The 24879-nt window shown below is 35.1% G+C and overlaps 1 protein-coding gene and 1 long non-coding RNA gene across 5 annotated transcripts in view; one reads left to right on the top strand and one right to left on the bottom strand.

The window, feature by feature from the left end:
* Positions 1-24879, bottom strand: part of LOC149771454 (potassium channel subfamily T member 2-like) — a 274764-nt gene that overhangs the window by 162326 nt on the left and 87559 nt on the right. For all 4 annotated transcript variants that reach the window (XM_089948424.1, XM_089948427.1, XM_089948425.1 and 1 more), the window contains exon 3: positions 2648-2727. In XM_089948424.1, coding sequence (XP_089804550.1) covers positions 2648-2727 — 80 coding nt within the window. The remainder of the gene's footprint in view (positions 1-2647; positions 2728-24879) is intronic.
* LOC149771455 (uncharacterized) lies at positions 16204-24713 on the top strand. The gene is made up of 2 exons (XR_016418284.1): positions 16204-16314; positions 23599-24713. It is a non-coding gene; the product is annotated as an uncharacterized LOC149771455 (long non-coding RNA).

The following is a 24879-nucleotide window of genomic DNA, read 5'->3' as shown; positions in this document are numbered from 1 at the left end:
TAAATAAATGCAGGGATTTTGATAGCTGGTATCATTTTCAATTCCCTTTATATCTGCCAAAATCATGCCATTGCATGAACTATGTGCCAAAGGGCATTATGTAATCAGAGGTATCAAATATAATAACCCTACATATTCCTTCATTTCTGGTGTAAAATGATATTTTGGATACCTAATATGCTCTTATTTCGAGTTTTTGTTTTCTTGAATGATATACAAGTGTTCATTACAGCTAAAAGGATTGGTTTGCTTTGCATCACTTTTCGCTTGAGAAGTACCAATGCATGAATGTAGTCATCAAATATGATGAAAGAAAGCATGAATATATGGGGTCTGCACCAGAGGCCAAAACTAGATGTGGCCAGTCTGACAGCTAACTTATCTCACTTTGATTCAAACAATTAACAGTAAAAAAATTATTTCTAACAGGAAAAAAACAGACACTGCACACTTTAACACTTAGATCATAAACTACAGCCATATTACAATGTCAAACTGCAGTTATTACTGTGTCCAACTACAGTCATACTGTATTACATTATCAAAATGACGAAAGAAGAAAAAAGGAAAGCAAAATATTATATTCACAGAAGTCACTTTCATTTCAAACCCGAGAATATTTCTCATAATAGGAGTTAACAAGTGTGAAAAATAACAACAAGAATGTCACAAAAACACAATATAAAAGACTAATGGAAGGAAAGAACAATCTTGCTGAGAGAAAAAAGAAAGAAATACTGATTCAGACCTTGCTATGCACAAAGAGTATTGGTGCAGTAAGGCTGACTAACAAAAAAGATTTGTAAGTTGATCCGCTTGCCAGGGACACCATACAAAGGTTGTAAAACTAAATTCATTATTCAATCTGCTTGTACTGATTCATGGAGGAATGTAACAGTTATGTAAGCCAAATTTAAAAAAACAAACATGCAACAACCCAACTGTGAATAATAAGAAAAAATTCATCCAAAATACAGCTGAAAAGATATTGCAAAAAAGATGATTTAAATTGAGAAAGAGGGCTCTAGATAAAGGTCTTTTTAAACAAATTCCAAAACACATGTACTATACAGCTGTAGTTACTAATTTACAAATTACAAGAGTCCCTTTAATGGCCAAAATGAATTCCATGGAATCCAAGAATGAGGATAACACTATTTATTCTTTTTCTAGCTGCAAGATATTAAAAGAATCTCTGATATTATGTGGAAGCCATGTTAGATTGGCACCATTTTCATCTTGGAGCAACTGGACACCCTAAGAATTTTTTTACTGCAAATGCCATGTTGATTTGACAATCCATTCAGTTGGAGTTGCAAAATGATTTTCAGGACTGCTGTCATGGCAGCCACATAAATATCTAAGACTCTGGGATGAATATGTGTATGTGCATCAAATTTCAAAGTAAACGTTCTAAGTAATTCAGGTGGGGCATAATGATTTATGAACTTATTTAAAAAGATGAACAGGCCATGTGTGACACACCAACCATCATTCCATCAGCTTTCTAGTCTAAGAATAACTTATTTTTTTATAATCACTCCTTAATTTACTTTAATGAAAATCTATACTTTTGTCATATGTCATTACTTCCCCATCAACTGACATTTCCCACCCAGTTTATATGGTAACCAAATTATCAGGTTTAGCAATCTAATTCTGAAGTAGGTCAACCAACAGTACTCAACTCTGAAAGCTGGTTGAACTGAAGATGAAGGAGTGGGTTGATGTTCTTCCCCTACCAAATATACTGGCCATAATGTATAGCCTATCCTGTGCTGAAAAATGCTTTAAACACAGGAAACCAGATCAATCAGGCATGCCTCCAGGCTTAACAGATGTAAATACACCTATCCCTTGATAACACAGCAAAAGGATTGATGTTTAACGAAGGATGGATTTGTGGATATTTTCTACCAAGAATGATCTGGTTGATGTGTAACAAACGATGGACACATGGATGCTGTCTAACAGGAATTATCTGGTTGAATTTTAAAAGATGGATTTTTTTACATATTGTCTAACAGGAATGATCTGGTTGATGTTTAACAAATGATGGACTTGTGAATACCATCTAACAGTGGTTTCCAAACTTTTTTGGCTGCAACCCTTAAAAAAATTTTTTTAAGTCTCAGGACCCCATTTCCACATTCTGAAAAGTTTTGCCACCCTCCCAAATATTCTGGTAACCATCCGTGACCTCCAGATTATCCTTGCAATCCTGATTTGGGTTGTGACCTTGGGATTGGCAACAAATGGTCCAAAGGAATGATCTGATTGATATTAGACAAAGGATGGATTTGTGGATTCTGTCTAACATGAATGATCTAGTAAGGATGGATTTGTGGATTCTGTATAACAGGAATGATCTGGTTGATGTTAACAAGGGTAGGACTTGTTGATATTTCATACAGGAATGGTCTGATGTTTTCTCTTGTATATCATTTTAGCATTCATAACTGTTAAAACATTTAATACACAGTTTGCTAATATATCAAGTTGCAATAAAACAACCACACTTCGTCTCATCAGTGTTTCCATGGTGAAGGATACTGTCATAATTAGGTGGGTCAAACCAAATTAAAACTTATTTTTCCATTGGTAACTTGCTAAAATTTTAATGTATGGTAGCTTATATAATACTTACGAGCTGATGTTCTTCTATAGAAAACCTTCCGAAGTCTGCCTCGTAGCGAGTCATGATCTCTCAACTTTAGTGGACCAGACCTGGGTGAAAATACAATGGTTAGGCCTTATGTAAATAACACAGTAAAACGAATAGAAAGGCATACCTGATGTTAACAAAACTATACTAATATAATAGAATCATACTGGATGGGACAGCATACTGTCTTGTCTGTATTTTATTGTAGTCTATTGGAAAAACTTCATTTTAGAAAAAAACTAAACTGATATTTTCAAACTTTTTTGTGTGGGGGCACAGTTCTTGTCCTATTCCCGATGCATAAATTACATATGCATGAATTTTCCCACTTTTAACCAGAAAATTGCTAATTATGTGAATCTAGAATGGAGATTCTACAAAAATCCAAGCAAACAAAAGTGAGAATGAAATATATGTATTCATAAAAGTTTTTTTTATGGTGAAAATAGACAAATTTTGCAATGCTGTATAACCTTTCTCAGGAACTAGTTTATTACAATTCAGTCTGCCTTGTGACAGTCCTTTATTACAATTCAACCTGCCTTGTGACAGTCCTTTATTATAATTCTGCCTGCCTTGTGACAGTCCTTTATTACAATTCTGCCTGCCTTGTGAAAGTCCTCTATTACAATTCAGCCTGCCTTGTGACAGTCCTTTATTACAATTCTGCCTGCCTTGTGACAGTCCTTTGTAGCTGATATACAGCATTCAAATTTGTTTTACTTAGCTTGAAAATAAAGTCCTGTTTTTCCTTTACCCTGAAAATTCAATATTTTGTTAATTTGCATGCAAAAAAATGCCCCAATGCCAAGCCCACTTCATAAATTGCATTTAAAATATCTACTGAGAGAAAAAAAAGGAGCTCTGAACAAGATGTGTCCTTTGAAAAGAATGGATTAACCACCAAGAAAGTGTCCAGGAGGTAAATTAAAAAAAAATCTTATCTATTAGTATAAAGATTAGCATTATCTCACCTGTATGAAAAAGAAATGGCAACAACTCATGTTGTTTAAATGGCACCACAAGAAAAGCTATAACACTTTTGGGCCGTGAGAGTAAAACCACTGAAGGAAAGCAGATGTTTTGGAATATGCATGGCATTGTGATCTACAAAAACTAGATTTGTTTTGGGGTTTTATCAGCATGCATGCAAAAAGGTATACATGATGAAGTCCTAAAGCCTGATAAGCTTGCTATAGCCAAATACCATGGTTTTGTGTCAACTCTCATCTCAGGTGAAATTAAAATTAACCTCCAGGACTTGAAAACTCAGGTTAAATTGGGAAGGGGACGAGCACATTTCAATGTCATCCAAAAATATTATTTCTTGCCTATTTGATCACTTAAATTTTGCAATTGTAAAAATTTTTTTTAATTCTTAGACAAGTTTTAAACAAATCTGAAAACTCATTAAGGCCTAATGCCATAATTTTATGTCATAATGTAGTACATGTACCCTTCTTCCAGGCACTTTGACAACGTCACTGTTTATGATAGACCCAAAATGGTTACATTAACGAAAGAGAAAACATTTAGATCTACAATGATACAGTGTAACGTAGACATCCTACTTGTGTTTAAAAACACCATTCTAACAACATTAGCAGATCTGTTTTTTCCAAGATACAGCAGTTTCTGGAACCAAATTTGTCCATATTTTAGACTTTCTCTTGAGAGATCCAAGTATAAATGTCCAAACATCACATGGACAAACAAACCCATACCAAATGTAGGATAGGCCTGAAATTTGGGGAAAATCACCTGAAGGTGAAAACCATGGGTCAGATAACTGAACAAATAAACAAGCAATAGCAAGAAATCTTTGTTTCATTTCCCTCTAAGGTGAAAATAAAAATAAACTGAGGATTAAGTTTCCCACATTGGTCATTACACTTTGTACCTTGACTACATGACATTACATGGGTACAGCACGAACTGATCATTTTAATTAATTCTAACTGCTAGTAAAACCTGAATTACATTATGGCTACGATTAATAGGTGCATGTATTTGATAAACTGACACAAGAACAAATAATTTATTATGTTATTTTCTAAAACTCAGTTAAAAATGACACTATCAAATCCCTATGAATGTACATGGATACCGAGTGGTCTAAAGTGCTCACTGTTATTGATCATTGCAATCTCACCTCTGTGTGGCTTCAAGTCTCGTGTTTGGCCAATGTGGGTATGTAAGAATTTAGCTTGCCAGTAGCTTTTCATGGGTCGGTGGTTCTTTCTGGGGGTTTACTGGGTTCTTCCTCCACCATTTACACTGGCCGCCATGTATAGCCTATCTTGTGCTGAAAAATGGCATTAACCCCTACAACAACAACCAGTGTTTATGTAAGCAATTTCTTACCAGAATTGTTTATGTATACAGACGTCTTACTACCATAGTGTCCATGTATACAAATTTCTTACAGGCAATGTCTTTATGTGTACAAATGTCTTACATTAATGTTCATGTATACAGATTTTTTACTACTATATTGTTCATTATACAATTGTTTTTACTAAAACAGTGTTCATGTGTACATATTTGTTACAAGCAGTGTTCATGTGCACAGATGTCTTACTACCATTGTTGAATGTATACAGTTTCTTACTACCAGTGTTGTATGTATATAATTTCTTACTACCAGTGTTGTATGTATAAAATTTCTTACTACCATTGTTGAATGTATACAATTTCTTACTACCAGTGTTGTATGTATACAATTTCTTACTACCATTGTTGAATGTATACAATTTCTTACTACCAGTGTTGTATGTAGACAATTTCTTACTAGCAGTGTTGAATGTATACAATTTCATTCTACCAGTGTTGTATGTATACAATTTCATTCTACCAGTGTTCATGTATACAGATTTCTTACAACCAGTTGTCATGTATACATATTTCTTACTACCTGTGTTCATGTATACAAATTTCTTGCTACCAGTGTTCATGTATACAGATTTCTTACTAGCAGTGTTGTATGTATAATTTCTTACTAGCAGTGTTGTATGTATAATTTCTTACTACCAGTGTTGTATGTATACAATTTCTTACTACCAGTGTTGTATGTATACAATTTCTTACTACCATTGTTGAATGTATACAATTTCTTACTACCAGTGTTGTATGTATTCAATTTCTTACTAGCAGTGTTGAATGTATACAATTTCATTCTACCAGTGTTGTATGTATACAATTTCATTCTACCAGTGTTCATGTATACAGATTTCTTACAACCAGTGTTCATGTATACATATTTCTTACTACCTGTGTTTATGTATACAAATTTCTTGCTACCAGTGTTCATGTATACAAATTTCTTGCTACCAGTATTCATGTATACAGATTTCTTACTAGCAGTGTTGTATGTATAATTTCTTACTACCAGTGTTGTATGTATACAATTTCTTACTACCAGTGTTGTATGTATACAATTTCTTACTACCAGTGTTGTATGTATGCAATTTCTAACTACCAGTGTTGTATGTATACAATTTCATTCTACCAGTGTTGTATGTATACAATTTCATTCTACCGGTGTTCATGTATACAGATTTCTTACTACCAGTGTTCATGTATACAGATTTCGTACTACCAGTGTTCATGTATACAGATTTCGTACTACCAGTGTTCATGCATACAGATTTCTTACTACCAGTGTTCATGTATACAGATTTTGTACTACCAGTGTTCATGTATACAGATTTCGTACTATCAGTGTTCATGTATACAGATTTCTTACTACCAGTGTTCATGTATACAGATTTTGTACGACCAGTGTTCATGTATACAGATTTCATACTACCAGTGTTCATGTATACATATTTCTTACTACCAGTGTTCATGTATACAGATTTCGTACTACCAGTGTTCATGTATACAGATTTCTTACTACCTGTGTTCATGTATACAAATTTCTTGCTACCAGTGTTCATGTATACAGATTTCTCAGTACTAGTGTTCATGTATACAGATTTCTTACAGCCAATGTTCATTTATACAGATTTCTTACTACCAGTGTTCATGTATACAAATTTCTTGCTACCAGTGTTCATGTATACAGATTTCTTAGTAGTGTTCATGTATACAGATTTCTTACTATCAATGTTCATTTATACATATTTCTTACTACCAGTGTTCATGTATACATATTTCTTACTACCAGTGTTCATGTATACAGATTTCTTACTACCAGTGTTCATGTATACAGATTTCTTACTACCAGTGTTCATGTATACAGATTTCTTACTACTAATGTTCATTTATACATATTTATTACTACCAGTGTTCATGTATAGATTTCTTACTACCAGTGTTCATGTGTACAGATTTCTTACTACCAGTGTTCATGTATACAGACTTCTCAGTACTAGTGTTCATGTATACAGATTTCTTAGTACTAGTGTTCATGTATACCGATTTCTTAACACCACAGTGTTCATGTATATAGAGTTCTAACTACTAAAGCATTCGTTTACTCAACATTGGTTTTGTTGGTTAAACGCCATTTTTTAGCACATGGTATCCAAGTACTGGTGGAGGAAGAACCCATGAAAATCCAGGAAGAACCACCTACCTGAGCACATGCAGACATACTCATGAGACATCAGTGATCAGTACAGGCAAGAACCTTAGACCGCTTGCCCACCTGGGGTCATTAAGAGTGAGTAACCTTAACTTTACAAATATATATTTATGGAGGCAATTTAAAAATGAATCTGAAAGTTTTAAAAACTAACAAAAACAAGAGTCCCTCAAAGGACTTAAATTCAACTGAGCAAAAAGAATTTAAAGCAATTTAAGATAAGGCCATTCCTCCCCTATAACTGTTGAGTGTGGAAACCATCACTGATATTCCCCAGAAATAATAAGACTTTCAAATATACTAATGTGGATGTCACCTTGGCACCAATTTTTTTATTCTGGACAAAGTGGACATCATAGAAGTCTTCTGGTGAAAACCCCACGTGCTGATATAGCCATCCATTTCAAGAAGAAGAGATGTCAATATTTTCAAGATATGATTTTCCATTTAGGAGTAGCCTTAACAAGATTTTAAAGTTGGCTGCTGTGGTGGCCGGCCATAATGGACATCAGATCCAGGTGCCAGTTTCATTCAAGAGCAACTGGATCTCATAGAAGTCTTCTGGTGAAAATCCCATGTCAGTATGACTTTCTTGGCACAGAACAGTCATTGTAAATAAGATGGCTGCTATTGTGGCCATAATGGCTGTCAGATAGGCATCCTTGTTATTTGGACTAGCTAGACCTGATAAGAATTCGTTTAGTGAAAATCCCATGTCTGTAGGACCATCCATTCAGGAATAGTAACATGATTTTGAAAACTGCTGACATGGCGACAATAATGGAAATCAGATTGGCACAATTTTTATTTAAGACTAACAAGGAATCATGATAAATCTTCTGGTAAAAACTCAATGTTGATACGGATATCCATTCAGTAGGAGTAGTGATACAACTGCAAGCTGGCTGCTAAGCTGGTGATATTAAATGTCCAAGCAGTAGCATTTTCATTTATGACCAACTAGACAATGTGATGAATGTGCGTAAAGTTTCAATGAAATCCTCCACGTAGTTTAGGAGGTTTGGTGATAACAAACTTGTGCTAATGGATAGACAAATGTTGGACAAAGGACAAAGGACAACATAGCATCCCATCAGTTCTTCTAGTCCATTACCAGTAGAGTTATAACAAATGTTACTGTTTATTCTTGTATCAGTAGACTAAATATTTATCTGTATTTACTTTAATGTAATCTATGGGTCACTAGAAGTTGTTACTAATGACAATGTCTAGTTTCTGTTTGGTTTATTAGAAACTATATAGTCAAATTATGTAGTTTGATGACCAAATTAGTAATGTGAACCATAAGCACCCAACAGGTGTTTATACAGCACAAGAATCTAAACAGGACATCCATGATACATACACAAAGCATTCCAAACTGGACACACTGGTACATAATGAAATACATAAACATGCATTCCAAAAGAGAACTTCTTCCATGGTACATAATGAAACACATAAACATGTATTCCAAAAGAGGACTTCTTCTGTGGTACATAATGAAACACATAAACATGCATTCCAAAAGAGGACTTCTTCTGTGGTACATAATTACAAACATAAAAATGCATTCCAAACATGAAATTGTACATAATTACATATGTAAGCTAACTTTCAAATAAGACTTTTATGGTACCTAATTACACACAAAACATGCATTCCAAACAGGACATGTATGACAGATAATTACACATAAAAACATGCATTCCAAACAGAACATCTGTGGTACATAATTACATACATAAACGCATTCCAAACAAAACATATATATGATGCATAATTACATACATAAACACATTCCAAACAGAACATCTGTGGTACATAATTACATACATAAATGCATTCCAAACAAAACATCTGTGGTACATAATTACCACACATAAACATGCATTCCAAACAGGACGTGTATGACAGATAATTACACATAAAAATATGCATTCCAAACAGACCATCTGTGGTACATAATTACATACATAAACGCATTCCAAACAAAACATATATATGATGAAAAATTATGTACATAAATGCATTTCAAACAAAACATATATATGATGCATAATTACATACATAAACACATTCCAAACAGAACATCTGTGGTACATAATTACATACATAAATGCATTCCAAACAAAACATATATATGATGCATAATTACATACATAAACACATTCCAAACAAAACATCTGTGGTACATAATTACACACATAAACATGCATTCCAAACAAAACATCTATGGTACATGATTACACACAAGAACATGTAACTGGGTCACAAATTTCAACTAGCTCATCATGGTCACATTTTTTCTCAAAAATTAATGTGGCAAGATACTGGTGAAGTATTTTTTTTAAAAACATTAAGAGACAGACAAGTTGTAATGAATAAGAAAACAATGACATATTTATTTATTAAATGTAGTAGAAAATGTATTATTTTGGTTCAGAACATGCTCTTAAGTTTTAGTAATACTAGTATGCTGAAATGTTTCACAAGTTTTTTCTTAAAGTATTTATTTACAAAAATAACATTTTCTTTCATAAAACTAAATATATAGCATGATTACATGCAACAATAGTATCTCATACTGCCAGACTGTTTTAAACAAGAGTACTTCAATGGGACTCACACTCAAATGGGTAAAAATAATTTCCTAGTATTCAAGATTCAGCACATTTTTCCTTGTAACTGCTTAACACATTAACCCCTGGTGACGAGTTTAAGTGGCAGGAGGTAGTAGCCTACTACCGAGCTCTGTAGCTTCAAGGTCATGTATGATACACTAAAGTGGGTGGAATTATATAAAGGTAGACAGATGTAGCTCTACAATGATACCAATTAATCTGGAATTTCTAGTTGCACTACAAAATACAGATTGAAAAAACTCATTTTTTTTACCCGATTTTTTTCTACCCAAAAAATGCCCATGGTCAGAATCCAATTTTGGGTCTGGACTTTAGACTTTTTTGGTCTCAGATCTAAGGCAAACTGGTATGAACTGTAAACGGACAGATGAACCTTTGCAAAATGTAGGATATGATGGGCATTTGGAATAAAGAGTGGTCTTGATACAAAAATAATGGGTCCGTTTAGCACACACAAAAAACTCCAACTTTTACCCTTCTGCTTATGATCGAGCCAATTAGCCAATGAAAAACAATGTTTCTAACACAACTAGGCAGTATGTTATTGGAAGATCACCTGGAAGTTGGTGTTTTTGGATGTATTCAGAAATAGCTTTCAAAATGTGTTTCCTACTTGAATTTCAGATGAAAACGACAAAAACCTCCAGGGGTTAATGTGTTAATGTTAAAACCATCTCCTTTATTCTTCAGCAACAACATGATTTTCAAATAAGCTGTTGTGGTGAGCATTTTGGATGTCTAACTGGTACAGTTATCATTTAGCCTTGAACAACATTACAAATATTTTGAGAGAAAAAAACATGTCAATATTAACATCTATTCTCAGGGAGTAGCAATGACAAAAGTTGTTCAATGCAGTTACTATGGCAGCCATATTGGATGTATGATGGGCACAATTTTCATTTGAAGCCACATACATATCATAAGAAGTATGTCAGTGAAAACCCTACTGCTGATATAACCATCCATTTGGGAGGAATCGAGATAATATCTTCAAAATTACCACCATGGTTGTACACTATGGCTGCCAACTTGAGGGTAAATTTGCATAATTTTCATTTAGACCACTGTGGCCATACTGGACATCAGATCAGCACCATTTTCATTTAGTACCAAATGACATCACTAGAAGTCTTCTGGTGAAGTTGACATACTTCCCAATTTTTTGTGGAGTAACAATAACAAGATTTTCATGATGGTGGACATATTGGATATCGTACTGGCACCATTTCTATTTAGGACCATGCAGACATCGTAAGAAGTCTTTTGGTGATAGTGCAATGTTGAGATGACCAACAATCTTGGCGAACTCGTGATAAGATCTTCCAGATGGCCACCCCATAGGTTCTTCTATGACCAGTGTAGCTAAAATCTGATTGGGGGTGGTGATGTAATATTTATAGTATATACCTTGGGGTAACTGACCTAATCATAACATTTTGTGAAGTCCAGGTGATCAACTTTCAAACCTCTTTTGTCCAGCATTTTTTTGACGCCACATATATTGTAAGTGCAAGTCCAAAAGGTTATTCAAATAAGTTTTAAGTGTAAATAAATTATGCACATAATTTATAAATAGAAACAAGCTACAAGAGTTTGTTTTCTTGGTCAAGTGCTTATTACATAATCAGGATAAAAATTATCGCAACCACAAAAAATGCAACAGGCACAAAAACATAAGGCATAAAAAAACTACCAAATAAATTTCGTTTTCCTACACCAACTAATTTATGTATATTCATACAAACAAGGTTTATAATTTAAAACAAAATTCCAAAAGTAATTTTACTTTTTCCAGTCAAACATACATATCCATGATGCAGCCCAAAAGAGACCATAAAGATCTAACTCTAAATCAAAGTTGAAATATTCTGACCAATCAAATGGCTCTATCTGTCAAATTTTGGGTAAAGCTTTGATGTCTGGAGTAACATTTACCCAAAACCAATCAAATGGCTGTATCTGTCAAATTTTGGGTAAAGCTTTGATGTCTGGAGTAACATTTACCCAAAACCAATCAAATGGCTCTATCTGTCAAATTTTGGGTAAGGCTTTGATGTCTGAAGTAACATTTACCCAAAACCAATCAAATGGCTGTATCTGTCAAATTTTGGGTAAGGCTTTGATGTCTGGAGTAACATTTACCCAAAACCAATCAAATGGCTCTATCTGTCAAAGTTTGGGTAAGGCTTTGATGTCTGGAGTAACATTTACCCAAAACCAATCAAATGGCTGTATCTGTCAAATTTTGGGTAAAGCTTTGATGTCTGGAGTAACATTTACCCAAAACCAATCAAATGGCTCTGTCAAATTTTGGGTAAGGCTTTGATGTCTGGAGTAACATTTACCCAAAACCAATCAAATGGTTCTATCTGTCAAATTTTGGGTAAGGCTTTGATGTCTGGAGAAACATTTACCCAAAACCAATCAAATGGCTCTGTCAAATTTTGGGTAAGGCTTTGATGTCTGGAGTAACATTTACCCAAAACCAATCAAATGGCTCTATCTGTCAAATTTTGGGTAAAGCTTTGATGTCTGGAGTAACATTTACCCAAAACCAATCAAATGGCTCTATCTGTCAAATTTTGGGTAAGGCTTGATGTCTGGAGAAACATTTACCCAAAACCAATCAAATGGCTCTGTCAAATTTTGGGTAAGGCTTTGATGTCTGGAGTAACATTTACCCAAAACCAATCAAATGGCTGTATCTGTCAAATTTTGGGTAAGGCTTTGATGTCTGGAGTAACATTTACCCAAAACCAATCAAATGGCTCTATCTGTCAAATTTTGGGTAAGGCTTTGATGTCTGGAGTAACATTTACCCAAAACCAATCAAATGGCTGTATTTGTCAAATTTTGGGTAAGGCTTTGATGTCTGGAGAAACATTTACCCAAAACCAATCAAATGGCTCTGTCAAATTTTGGGTAGGGCTTTGATGTCTGGAGTAACATTTACCCAAAACCAATCAAATGGCTCTATCTGTTAAATTTTGGGTAAGGCTTTGATGTCTGGAGTAACATTTACCCAAAACCAATCAAATGGCTGTATCTGTCAAATTTTGGGTAAAGCTTTGATGTCTGGAGTAACATTTACCCAAAACCAATCAAATGGCTCTATCTGTTAAATTTTGGGTAAGGTTTTGATGTCTGGAGTAACATTTACCCAAAACCAATCAAATGGCTCTGTCAAATTTTGGGTAAGGCTTTGATGTCTGGAGTAACATTTACCCAAAACCAATCAAATGGCTCTATCTGTCAAATTTTGGGTAAGGCTTTGATGTCTGGAGAAACATTTACCCAAAATCAATCAAATGGCTGTATTTGTCAAATTTTGGGTAAAGCTTTGATGCCTGGAGTAACATTTACCCAAAACCAATCAAATGGCTCTATCTGTCAAGTTTTGGGTAAGGCTTTGATGTCTGGAGAAACATTTACCCAAAACCAATCAAATGGCTCTGTCAAATTTTGGGTAAGGCTTTGATGTCTGGAGTAACATTTACACAAAACCAATCAAATGGCTCTATCTGTTAAATTTTGGGTAAGGCTTTGATGTCTGGAGTAACATTTACCCAAAACCAATCAAATGGCTCTATCTGTCAAATTTTGGGTAAGGCTTTGATGTCTGGAGTAACATTTACCTAAAACCAATCAAATGGCTGTATCTGTCAATTTTGGGTAAAGCTTTGATGTCTGGAGTAACATTTACCCAAAACCAATCAAATGGCTCTATCTGTCAAATTCTGGGTAAGGCTTTGATGTCTGGAGTAACATTTACCCAAAAACAATCAAATGGCTCTATCTGTCAAATTTTGGGTAAGGCTTTGATGTCTGGAGTAACATTTACCCAAAACCAATCAAATGGCTCTATCTGTTAAATTTTGGGTAAGGCTTTGATGTCTGGAGTAACATTTACCCAAAACCATGAGAACTGTTTTTCTGATTTGTGATGCAGAGTCCTGATAGTCTGCATGTAACAGAAGATCTTGACCGATGCTGTTCACAATTTAGGTACCTGTTATGAATGAAGTACTAAGCTATACAAAAGCAATATACTATGCATCAATATGTTTTAGAAAACTGCTTGCAATGGATTCAAAATCAGGTACTAAAAATTAGTTACACAGTGAGGGAACTGTATATAGAAATCTGCTCGATTTCAAGATTTACCATACATACTTATAAATCAAGTTCAAATGCAAAGAACATAAACCTGATCTATTGCTGCATAATGTGTCAGAAGAGCAGGCTTTGATGTCTGGAGTAACAATGTAAAATTTGAGCAGACCATTAAGGTCACTGTTCTACTGATTACTCCTAACAAACTGTACAGACCCTGATGTGTCTGTGCAATATACACTGGCAGATCTGGGTCTGTGCAGTTCACAGCTGGACTCGATTTACAAGTGATTGTATATAGTAAATTTGTTATTTGTTAAGAGATATTAGTATGTATTCTCCCTTTTAAAATATTTTGCATAGATGTCTAGATAAAACATAATAAACAATGATGTCATGCAAAAGCCCAATAGACCACCTGAAATCAATACTAAGTAGTTCAATACCAGCATTTCGAAAACCCAGATCCTTTATTATGGTTGCCACTGGGTTGCAGGTACAAATGTTTTTTTAGATCTGGAATGTTTGCTAGTCAAAGAGCTTACCCCGTTGTGTGCACATCCTCCTCCTCTTCTGTATCTTCTTCTAAAATTGCTTGAAGATCGATGCCATCACATCCATCTAGCGGGTGGTACTGGGGTCTAGAAAATTCTCCCTCACTTAAGACCTGACCCCCTCCGTTGATTCTGGATTCAATTGGATGGTACATTCTTTCTCCAGTCATGGTCTTCCTACCTCTACCCACCTATGTATACCACATATATTTAAAGTTACTCTTTACCTGAATGGAACTGATCACGGAAATGAAACAGGACAAAATGTACTCTTCTGATCCATTGCTAATTAACATTTAAAATTTAGGGACCATTTTCATAGTGGTGACTTTCATGGACAATTATAAATATTTTCTTTCAGGATCAGTCCCTGTCACATCCGAGGCCTTGAAGTCCAGAGATGAAGCTGATAAGAGGGAATTGCAACATCTGGCAGTTTTCCAAAACAGCACTGCTCCAGAATGATTACCTAACAGGTAAACACTGCAAGTTTATGAAAATTATTCACTAGAATTCACTCCATTTCAAATCTGTCCACACCAGGTCCTTTCTTCACTACTGGGCCACTGACTGTCCTACTAAAAACCTCTTATTAACTCATGCCACAATGTACACAAGTCAACAATACATCACATTTTACCTATATGCCAGTGAATAGCTATGTCAGGTTGATGAGATACAATTGCAAATGAACTACTTGTATGATATAGCCCCTTCCTAATTTAGCTGCCTTTACCACAGCACTTAAAGGTAAGGATTATTTTTGCTCAAAGGTCTCCTGTATAAATGTAAAAGTGGCAGTGCTTGCACTTCACACTACCTTCAAATTAGGAAACAGCCATTTACTATTACAGGAATTTTACCTCAGGGTGATGTTAACTGCCAATGAATAACAGGTAATAAATACATGTAGGGTGGTATAGCCCATCACATGAGTCTGTCAAACTCATGTTCCCATTAAGTAGGTAGGCCCTGTCAGAATTAGTTAATTATATCCTGATACAGTCTGCGGGGTAAGTAATGACTATCATACATCGGTCTTGCAGTATCTGCATTTTAAAATGAAAATTCACCTTTTCTTTAAAGAAAAATATTTTTCATCCCATTTTATTTTGGCCCAAAGGTGAGCCTGGTAAATAGCTTTTCACTGCAAAATGCTATGATCAGTGAAGTAATAAATCTTCTATGGTAAACAGAAATGGGAGTTTAGGTCTGTCATTTAGATCAGGCCAAATGCAATAAAGAATTACACAGCTGCCCCCATCAGCCCTTGTACACATACATAACATATTTGACTAAAGCTGATATTGGACCATGATATGTTAGTCCATTCAACAGGACATACAAGACAAGAGATTAATTTTCTTGTTTGTTTGTTTGTTTGCACTGTTCTCCAAAAATCAACTGAATTAGCTATTACTACCATTATCCCAAAATCCAGATTTTAAGGGGTGGAATTTAAAGGCCTTGAGAAACACTGGAAAACAAAGTATAGTTCCTGCATCATTTATTACGCTGTTTAGCCAGCAAAGCTTCCAACGAAATGCAGTCCCCTCCTTCAGTTCATATTGATTAACATGCACAATACAAAATGAACAGTATTTACCTATCACAATATATAGTGTATTTTAATTTAGGTTGGTTGGCACTTTTACTGCATTATTGGCTACAACATGTTGAGGAAATGGGTGCTTATGTGTCTTTTCCAAGAACACACGCCAAAGCAGCCAACCCTGGCTGGTCTGAGTAAGTATCAAACCTGGGAACCTTGGATTATGAGTCTAATACTCTACCAGCTGAGCTACCATGCTCCTCATTAAATACAGAAATTCCTGTCTGAGTCTTAACATATTACTGGATATATATATATATATATATATATATATATATATATATATATAGTATATGAATGATTATATTTTAACAAGAAATTAAAGGAAAGAAATGACGAAATAAACTCACCAAACCTACATGTATTGCTCAACTGAGTTACATATTAGAGTCTACATTCCTGTTTTGCATTGCTGCCCCAATTAACTCAAGTTATCTGAATCGAAGTTCAATCTGAACCAATAACATCCGTTTTTATACAACTTACTGCATATGAAAACTGCACTAAAATTTCTGATAATAAATGCACACTTGATATTCACATCCAACAACATTACAGGCTTCAACCTCCCCCATTCTTCAATTCTTGCAGATTTTTTTAGCGTGAATTCAGAAGGATGAAATCATGAATGTCACCCAAATCTTTATTTCATGCTCGCCTTAGTTATAATATGCCATTAGCTTTTCTTTAGCGAGTCTTCATCCACATCTCTGTTCCTGCTGGCAACAGCCATAGTAAGCAAGGTTGTTGTTGTTGTTGTGGGGTTTTACGCCATTTTTCAGCACATGATAGGCAATACATGGCGGCCAGTATTAATGGTGAAGGAAGAATCCGGGAAAATCTGGGAAAGAACCACCGACCCATGAGAAGCTACAGACAAGCTTTCTTACATACCCACATTGGCTGAATCCGAGACTCGAACCCATGCAGACAGACGTGAGATGGCAGTGATCCATAATAGAGAGCACTTTAGACCACTCGGCCACTCGAGGCCCCTTAGTAAGAATGGTAATAAAACTGAAAGATGGCGATGAACATACTTGAAAACAATATATCAGCCAATGAAAATAGTGAAGGTTGCAGCTTAGCTGCAATGTAAAGTGTTTGACAGCTGTTAATTAACATATTTTGATGTTAAAGATGCCCCTAAAACAAGGAAGATTTATTTTGAGGCTGAAGTAATGACAAAAGAAAAATTTTTTTGCAAATATATATTTTGTTATTGATTAACGATACATTAGTAGTTGGAAATACAAGTTATTCAGAACACATGGGTATCTATTATATGTGATTTCATCTTTAATGTAACTTTAACAATTTTTCAGTAATATTTCTACAATGTCTGCAATGTGGCAGTTTAAAGTGATGTCTAGCACTGGGTCATCATGCCAAAGACATGTAGCATGATGTCCCACCCACACATTATCCTGACACCAGGCCAACCAGCCCCAACACTAACCTCTTAATGCTGAGCACCAAACAAGGCAGCTGTTAGTACCATTTTTTAAAGTCTTTGGTATGACTCGGCCAGGGATCAAACCCCTGACCTCCCTCATCCCAGGCGGATGCTCTAACCACTAGGCCACTGGAGTGGTCTGAGACAGAAAGAGAGAGAGAACATTATGATCTTCAGTGAAGACAAAGACGGCTTAGTTTTTAGTAAAGACAACCTCAAGTTTTCAAAGTGAGAAGACAAACTCTCTGTATATTTCTATACATATCCAAGATTTAAAACGTGTTATATACACATTTCAAAGGTAAAATCTTAAAACCTGTTTATCAGCCATTAAAAGCAAATATGATTTCTAAGTTATGGACCAACAACAATGTGTCATCTGCATAGAGATCTATAAATGATATTTAGTCCCTTAGTAAAAGTGGTAGATCACTTAAAATAAATAGTAGTGGATCTAGAATTGAGCCTTGTGGTACTCCACGTCTAATTGTTCCTGGTCTAGACAGAACATTATTTATATAAACAAGTTGTGTTCTCTCACTTAAGTATGAGTCTGTGTGTATGATTTAGATTTTTAACGTAGCTTTAACAATTTTTCAGTCATATCGCTACGATGTCTGCAGTGTGACAGTTTATAGTGATGTTTAGCACTGGGGCATCATGTAGCATGATGTCCTACCCAGTCACATTATCGTGACACCAGGCCGACCAGCCCTAACACTAACCTCTTGATGCTGAGTGCCTAGCGAGGCAGGATAAAAGTGGTGAAGTACACAACTCATTTTTTAGCACTAATAGTGCACTGACACTCTAAAATATCATGTGTCCCACCAAATTTCATTGGTGAGGGATACAGTGGCCCTTGTCCCTGAATAAATCTGCAAAAGGTAAGCATGCCTGGGGTGCAGTCTTCCATTTCCAAATGGAAGATTCCATACACTGATTTCAAATATTTAAATCAGCCTGTTCTTCATTACTGGCAAAATATGTCCAACAAAAACTACACAAGCATGATGAAATGGCATTGTGTTGTGTATTGGACAAAAAAATCCTGACTTGTGCATACCTCTAGAAAGATGAATCTCAATCATAGCATCCTGCCATGTCCAAAGACAGTGGAACACTTTCTTGAATTGTATATCTGCTTCCATCCCATGAGGCAAAAGTATTTTTATGAAAACTCAGGAGGAATCTTCATGATAATGTACTCATGTACCATGATAGCAAATTTTGGACATCTGGTGTGAATGAAGATCACATATCATTTTTTGACCATTTACATTTTTACTTGTATCTTTTATTTTATAAATATTCTGTACATTTTTAAAAAAAAATTGTTAGCTTTTATTTGTTGTTGTTGTGGGGGCTATACATGGCACCAGTATTAATGGTGGACAAAGAACCCGGGAAAACCCCAGAAAGAACCACCAATCCACGAGACTGGCAAGCTTTCTCACATACCCACATTGGCTGCTTAGCTTTTATCTTTGTGTACCTAATGTCTGCCTTATTTGGAATACTTTCTCTTCTTTGATTACTTTTGTACAAGTTTTATATTAAATCGTTTTTAGATTATAACTTTTTCAGCACCCTGATCTGCCAGTTCAAGACAGTAGATCAGGAGTAAACAAAATATAACCCGCAGTGTGAATCCAGTCAGTGATCTGGTTTGATACCCTTTAAGTTACAAAATAGGGTGTGGCTTTAAAAGTCAATTGTCCAGCTCCCACTCTGGAGGAAATTGCCCATGTCAGCAGTAGATCAAGGTCTACGATTCTGTAGTTCTACTTGACTTAAAAAGGTGAGTATGTACCATACATAGCCTGGCTAGTAATGGCCGTCAAGTTGTCAAATTTAGGTCATGCAGGAATTTTTTTCTCATCTTTACATCCTTTGTGTGATATGCCACTGTATGTTTTTTTTTTTGCGAAAGTCTGCATGTATAAACAAAAGAATCGTAGTAACCCACTTTAAAGTCAAGTCACACTGCAAACAACAGAAAGTCAGATCTGCATTCCCACAAGTCACTGGCAGATCTGAGTCTATGATGTCTGTTCTACTGATTACAAACTGCTGAGAATTTGATCTGCTTATGCATTATGCAAATGCAGATCTGGGTCCATGCAGTTTGCAGATGGATTCAACTTACAAGTGAATAGAGATGGTAGTTCAATAAAAACTTGGTCAAAGTAAGAAAACTTAATACATAGTTTTATACTGACACTATAATGTCATTCCTGTCCAAGTCAGTTGGTATATTAATTCTGTATAATGTAGATAATAGTTTATACTTCGCTTGAACAACAGTAAAACATTTGCAAAATGATGAGGTTACAAGAATATGCTGAACAATGTTGGTAATAAGAAATTGTACGCTAATATTACTTGTCATGTCATCATTGTTGGCTGTTATTCATATCAAGTCATTTTGCATAGCTGAGTAACATTGTCCTCTGACAGCCCTTGTGCAAAATAGTATGTCTTTCAGTTTCACTGTCACACTCTTGACAGTTAATACATCTACTGAACCACCTAAGTATTTGTCTCAACATAAATTATGTCACACATAAGAAATGCATGTGTCAGATTATTACTTGTATAGGTGTGTGTGGGGGGGTATTTTGTAAGTACTCACCTACTGACACAGCTAGTTTTTCAAGACATCGCTTTGTAATGTACGAGTTCCGGGAACATGTACTTTATTTGTATAGCCTACATCACTGTAGTTAGATCTCCAGCTTATGGAAATGAAGTCCAAATGGTACAATGTATATTAACTTTAAAAGACGATGGGAACCAATACCAGACAATGTACAGGTGGAAGACGATGGGGAAACAAAGGCCAAATGGTACAATGTATGGTAATGAAAGTAGATGGGAAACAATGGCATGATGGTACAATGTACGGTAATGAAAGTAGATGGAAAACAAAGGCATGATGGTACAATGTATGGTAATGTTAACAGAAGAGTGGAAACCAAGGGTATATGGTACAATGTATTATGGTAATGGAAGAATATGGTACATCGTCTAGTAATGAAAGATGTGGAACTAAGAGCAGATGGTACATTGTCTAGAAATGAAAGATGTGGAACTAAGGCCAGATGGTACAATGTCTAGTAATGGAAGATGTGGAAATAAGGCCAGATGGTACAATGTCTAGTAATGGAAGATATGGAACTAAGAACAGATGGTACATTGTCTAGAAATTAAAGATGTGGAACTAAGGCCACATGGTACAATTTCTAGTAATGGAAGATGTGGAAATAAGGCCAGATGATACAGTGTCTAGTAATGGAAGATGTGGAACAAAAGCCAGATGGTACACTGTATGGTAATGGAAGAAGATGAGAAACAAAGGGCAGATAATACAATATATGGTAATGGAAAAATATGGGAAACAAGGCCATATGGAACAAAGAAGATGGGATACTAAGGCCAGATGGCACAATGTATGGTAATGGAAGAAGATGTGAAACAAAGGGCAGATAATACAATATATGGTAATGGAAAAATATGGGAAACAAGGCCATATGGAACAAAGAAGATGGGATACTAAGGCCAGATGGTACAATGTATGGTAATGGAAGAAGATGTGAAACAAAGGGCAGATAATACAATATATGGTAATGGAAAAATATGGGAAACAAGGCCATATGGAACAAAGAAGATGGGATACTAAGGCCAGATGGTACAATGTATGGTAATGGAAGAAGATGTGAAACAAAGGGCAGATAATACAATATATGGTAATGGAAAAATATGGGAAACAAGGCCATATGGAACAAAGAAGATGGGATACTAAGACCAGATGGTACAATGTATGGTAATGGAAGAAGATGTGAAACAAAGGGCAGATAATACAATATATGGTAATGGAAAAATATGGGAAACAAGGCCATATGGAACAAAGAAGATGGGATACTAAGGCCAGATGGTACAATGTATAGTAATGGAAGATGTGGAAATAAGGCCAGATGGTACAGTGTCTAGTAATGGAAGATGTGGAACAAAAGCCAGATGGTACACTGTATGGTAATGGAAGAAGATGAGAAACAAAGGGCAGATAATACAATATATGGTAATGGAAAAATATGGGAAACAAGGCCATATGGAACAAAGAAGATGGGATACTAAGGCCAGATGGTACAATGTATGGTAATGGAAGAAGATGTGAAACAAAGGGCAGATAATACAATATATGGTAATGGAAAAATATGGGAAACAAGGCCATATGGAACAAAGAAGATGGGATACTAAGGCCAGATGGTACAATGTATGGTAATGGAAGAAGATGTGAAACAAAGGGCAGATAATACAATATATGGTAATGGAAAAATATGGGAAACAAGGCCATATGGAACAAAGAAGATGGGATACTAAGGCCAGATGGTACAATGTATGGTAATGGAAGAAGATGTGAAACAAAGGGCAGATGGTACAATGTATAATAATGGAAGAAGATGGGTAACAAGATAGTACAATATATGGTAATGGAAGAAGATGGGTAACAAAGGGCAGATAGTACAATGGGTAACAAAAGCAATATGAAACAAAGATGGTCAACTAAGAAGATGGTACAATGTATGGCAATAGAAGATGGGAAACAAAGACCATATGGTACAATGCATGGTAATGAAAGATGATTGGGAAAAAAAGAATTTGAAAGTACACTTAGAAATGATCACAGAAATATTAACCATCATAAACTTCCAAGAATTGTTTCCTAGATTTCCCTTATCAGATCCTGTTGCAAATATTGCAATCAAGATACACATGCAAAGAAATAAAGGTTTCTTCTGAAAATGATGGGTGTGAACTTGTGAAGGTACACATGATAAAACTTAATTGCAATAATGTACATGTCCAAGACAAGTATAATCATACTGTGTAGACAGTAAAGTTGATAAAACTGTGGTGTGTGTGTATGTGTTGAATATAATGTACAATAAATTATGGATATAGTAAATTTATTGATATAAAAAGGTAACTGTTTTTGTTCCAGGGGGTTTGTTATGAACATGTTCTACGCGTATTGATCTGATGAGATAGTTGCAAACAACTGATAGCAGAAGCATCGCCAATGTGAAAATCAAAGTTTTGTCCCGAATTCTGCTAAATAAACCAAATTGAATGTTATTTATAAATGTATGGTTCACTTTTTCTGTCTGCAGCCTACATACATATACTCCTCACCATTTCAAAAGAATGATTTCTTGGCATCTTAATGGTTATGCAATGATACAATTTTTTCTAATCACTTACCTTCTATTAGTGGCCAGTTTGCTTTTATACCTGACTGAGCAAGATGTTCACAAAGGAATATTTATGATTTATTCTTTCTTCATTCAATTTGAAATCTTTGAATTTATTTCATTAGGTTTTCAATCTTTTTCACTATTTGTATGGGGGGCCCCCGAGTGGCCGAGTGGTCTAAAGCGCTCTCCGTTACAGATCACTGCCAGCTCACCTCTGTCTGTGTGGGTTCGAGTCTCGGATTCGGCCAATGTGGGTACGTGACAAAGCTTGTCAGTAGCTTCTCGAGGGTTGGTTGTTCTTTCCGGGGATTTCCTGGATTCTTCCTCCACCATTAATACTGGCCGCCATGTATAGCCTATCGTGTGCTGAAGAATGGTGTTAAACCCTACAACAACAACAACAACTATTTGTGTGAACTTTGTTTATCAGTCCATCCATCTGTCTGTTACTTGTGTACAAGATAGTTAAACCTCTCCATACTTAAGTATTTTGTTTCTTTCTTACATAGCCATATAGACAAGCACAATGCACACACACATATTTGCAGAACTGAAATCATTGTGATGAAAGCAACATTATATTAGGCCAATAAGAATTAATTATAAATTTTTGGAAGATAATAAACTTTCCTTAACAAAAACGACAACAACAATAATAATAATAATAACAGTAATAATAATAATAATGTCTTACATTTTTTCAGGATAACTCAGTGAGTTTACATGAGACCCTCTACTGCAAAGACGCAAAGCGCAGTTATATACAGTTTAAAAAAATAAATTGAAATAGTGGGAAAATAGTATGACATGGTGCGCAGAACAGAAAAGGGAAGAAGCAAGAAGAATGAAAGAATATGCTTAATAATCAGCCAAATGTATCATGTAGCCATTTTGTATTAATGTATCATGTAGCCATTTTGTATTAATGAGGTGATCTTGTGCTTGCCAGAGCTTGTTGCTACTTTGGAGGCCATATTTCTGATCTGATTAGGATACAAGCTAGAATATTGGCTTGTAACATCTCAGACTTGTAGGCCATATTTCTGATCTAATTAGGGTACAAGAAGGAATATTGGCTTGTAACATCTCAGACACATTTGATAACGAGGAGGATAAGATTATCCCATATTTATGAGTTGATCATGCATTTGATTGGATGTGCTTGATACCACTCTACAAGCCTTATTTTAGGTCTAATTTAATCACACTTGGATGGGTTTTATAGTGAGGAAGAGCCACATATATAATAAAAACAAAGTCTTTATTTTAAAAGACTAACCTACTAGTTTTATAGTGAACAAGATCCACACATATAATAATAATAATAACAAAGTCTGTATTTTCAAAGACTAACCTACTAGTTTTATAGTCAGCAAGATCCACACATATAATAATAATAATAAGTCTTTATTTTCAAAGACTAACCTAATAAGTTCACAAAACTAATCTCCCATGAGGCCCTCTATCATTCAAATATTTTGAAGTAAATGTACATAGATGCATTGTATCACAGGTATTTACAGTTTCATGAAAGAAGAAGTTGAAGTAGAAGGAAAAGAAAAGAAAAAAGGATGATGTTGTGTGGAGAACAGAAAAGGAAAGAAACTGGAAGAATGACAGTATATGTTTATTAATCAGACAAATGTATCATTTTGTATTCTTTTGATAAAAGCATTAATGAGGGTACTTGTTTCACATTTTCAGGTATACTATACTAGATAAATAGGCATAAATAGGCAAAACATTTCTTAATTCCTTTTTTGGTTTTGGAATTTTGTAAGCAATACTTAATGTAGACCATAAAAAGTTCATCTCTGGATTTGCTTGCTATCATTTGAACATAGAAGGTAATAAATATGAAATTTTCTGCGTATGGTAAGTATAATTTTCACCTTGTATAATCCTTCCTGATGTGGAGCAACTTACAATAAATTTGCCAACATTTTCTCCACACCTGTTACAAAGATCATGAAGAGATAAACATA

This window comes from Sinohyriopsis cumingii, unplaced genomic scaffold (assembly GCF_028554795.1).
Source record: "Sinohyriopsis cumingii isolate HCF-2022 unplaced genomic scaffold, ASM2855479v2 utg001837l, whole genome shotgun sequence".
Lineage (NCBI taxonomy): Eukaryota > Metazoa > Mollusca > Bivalvia > Unionida > Unionidae > Sinohyriopsis > Sinohyriopsis cumingii.
This window is presented reverse-complemented; position numbering and strand designations above follow the sequence as displayed.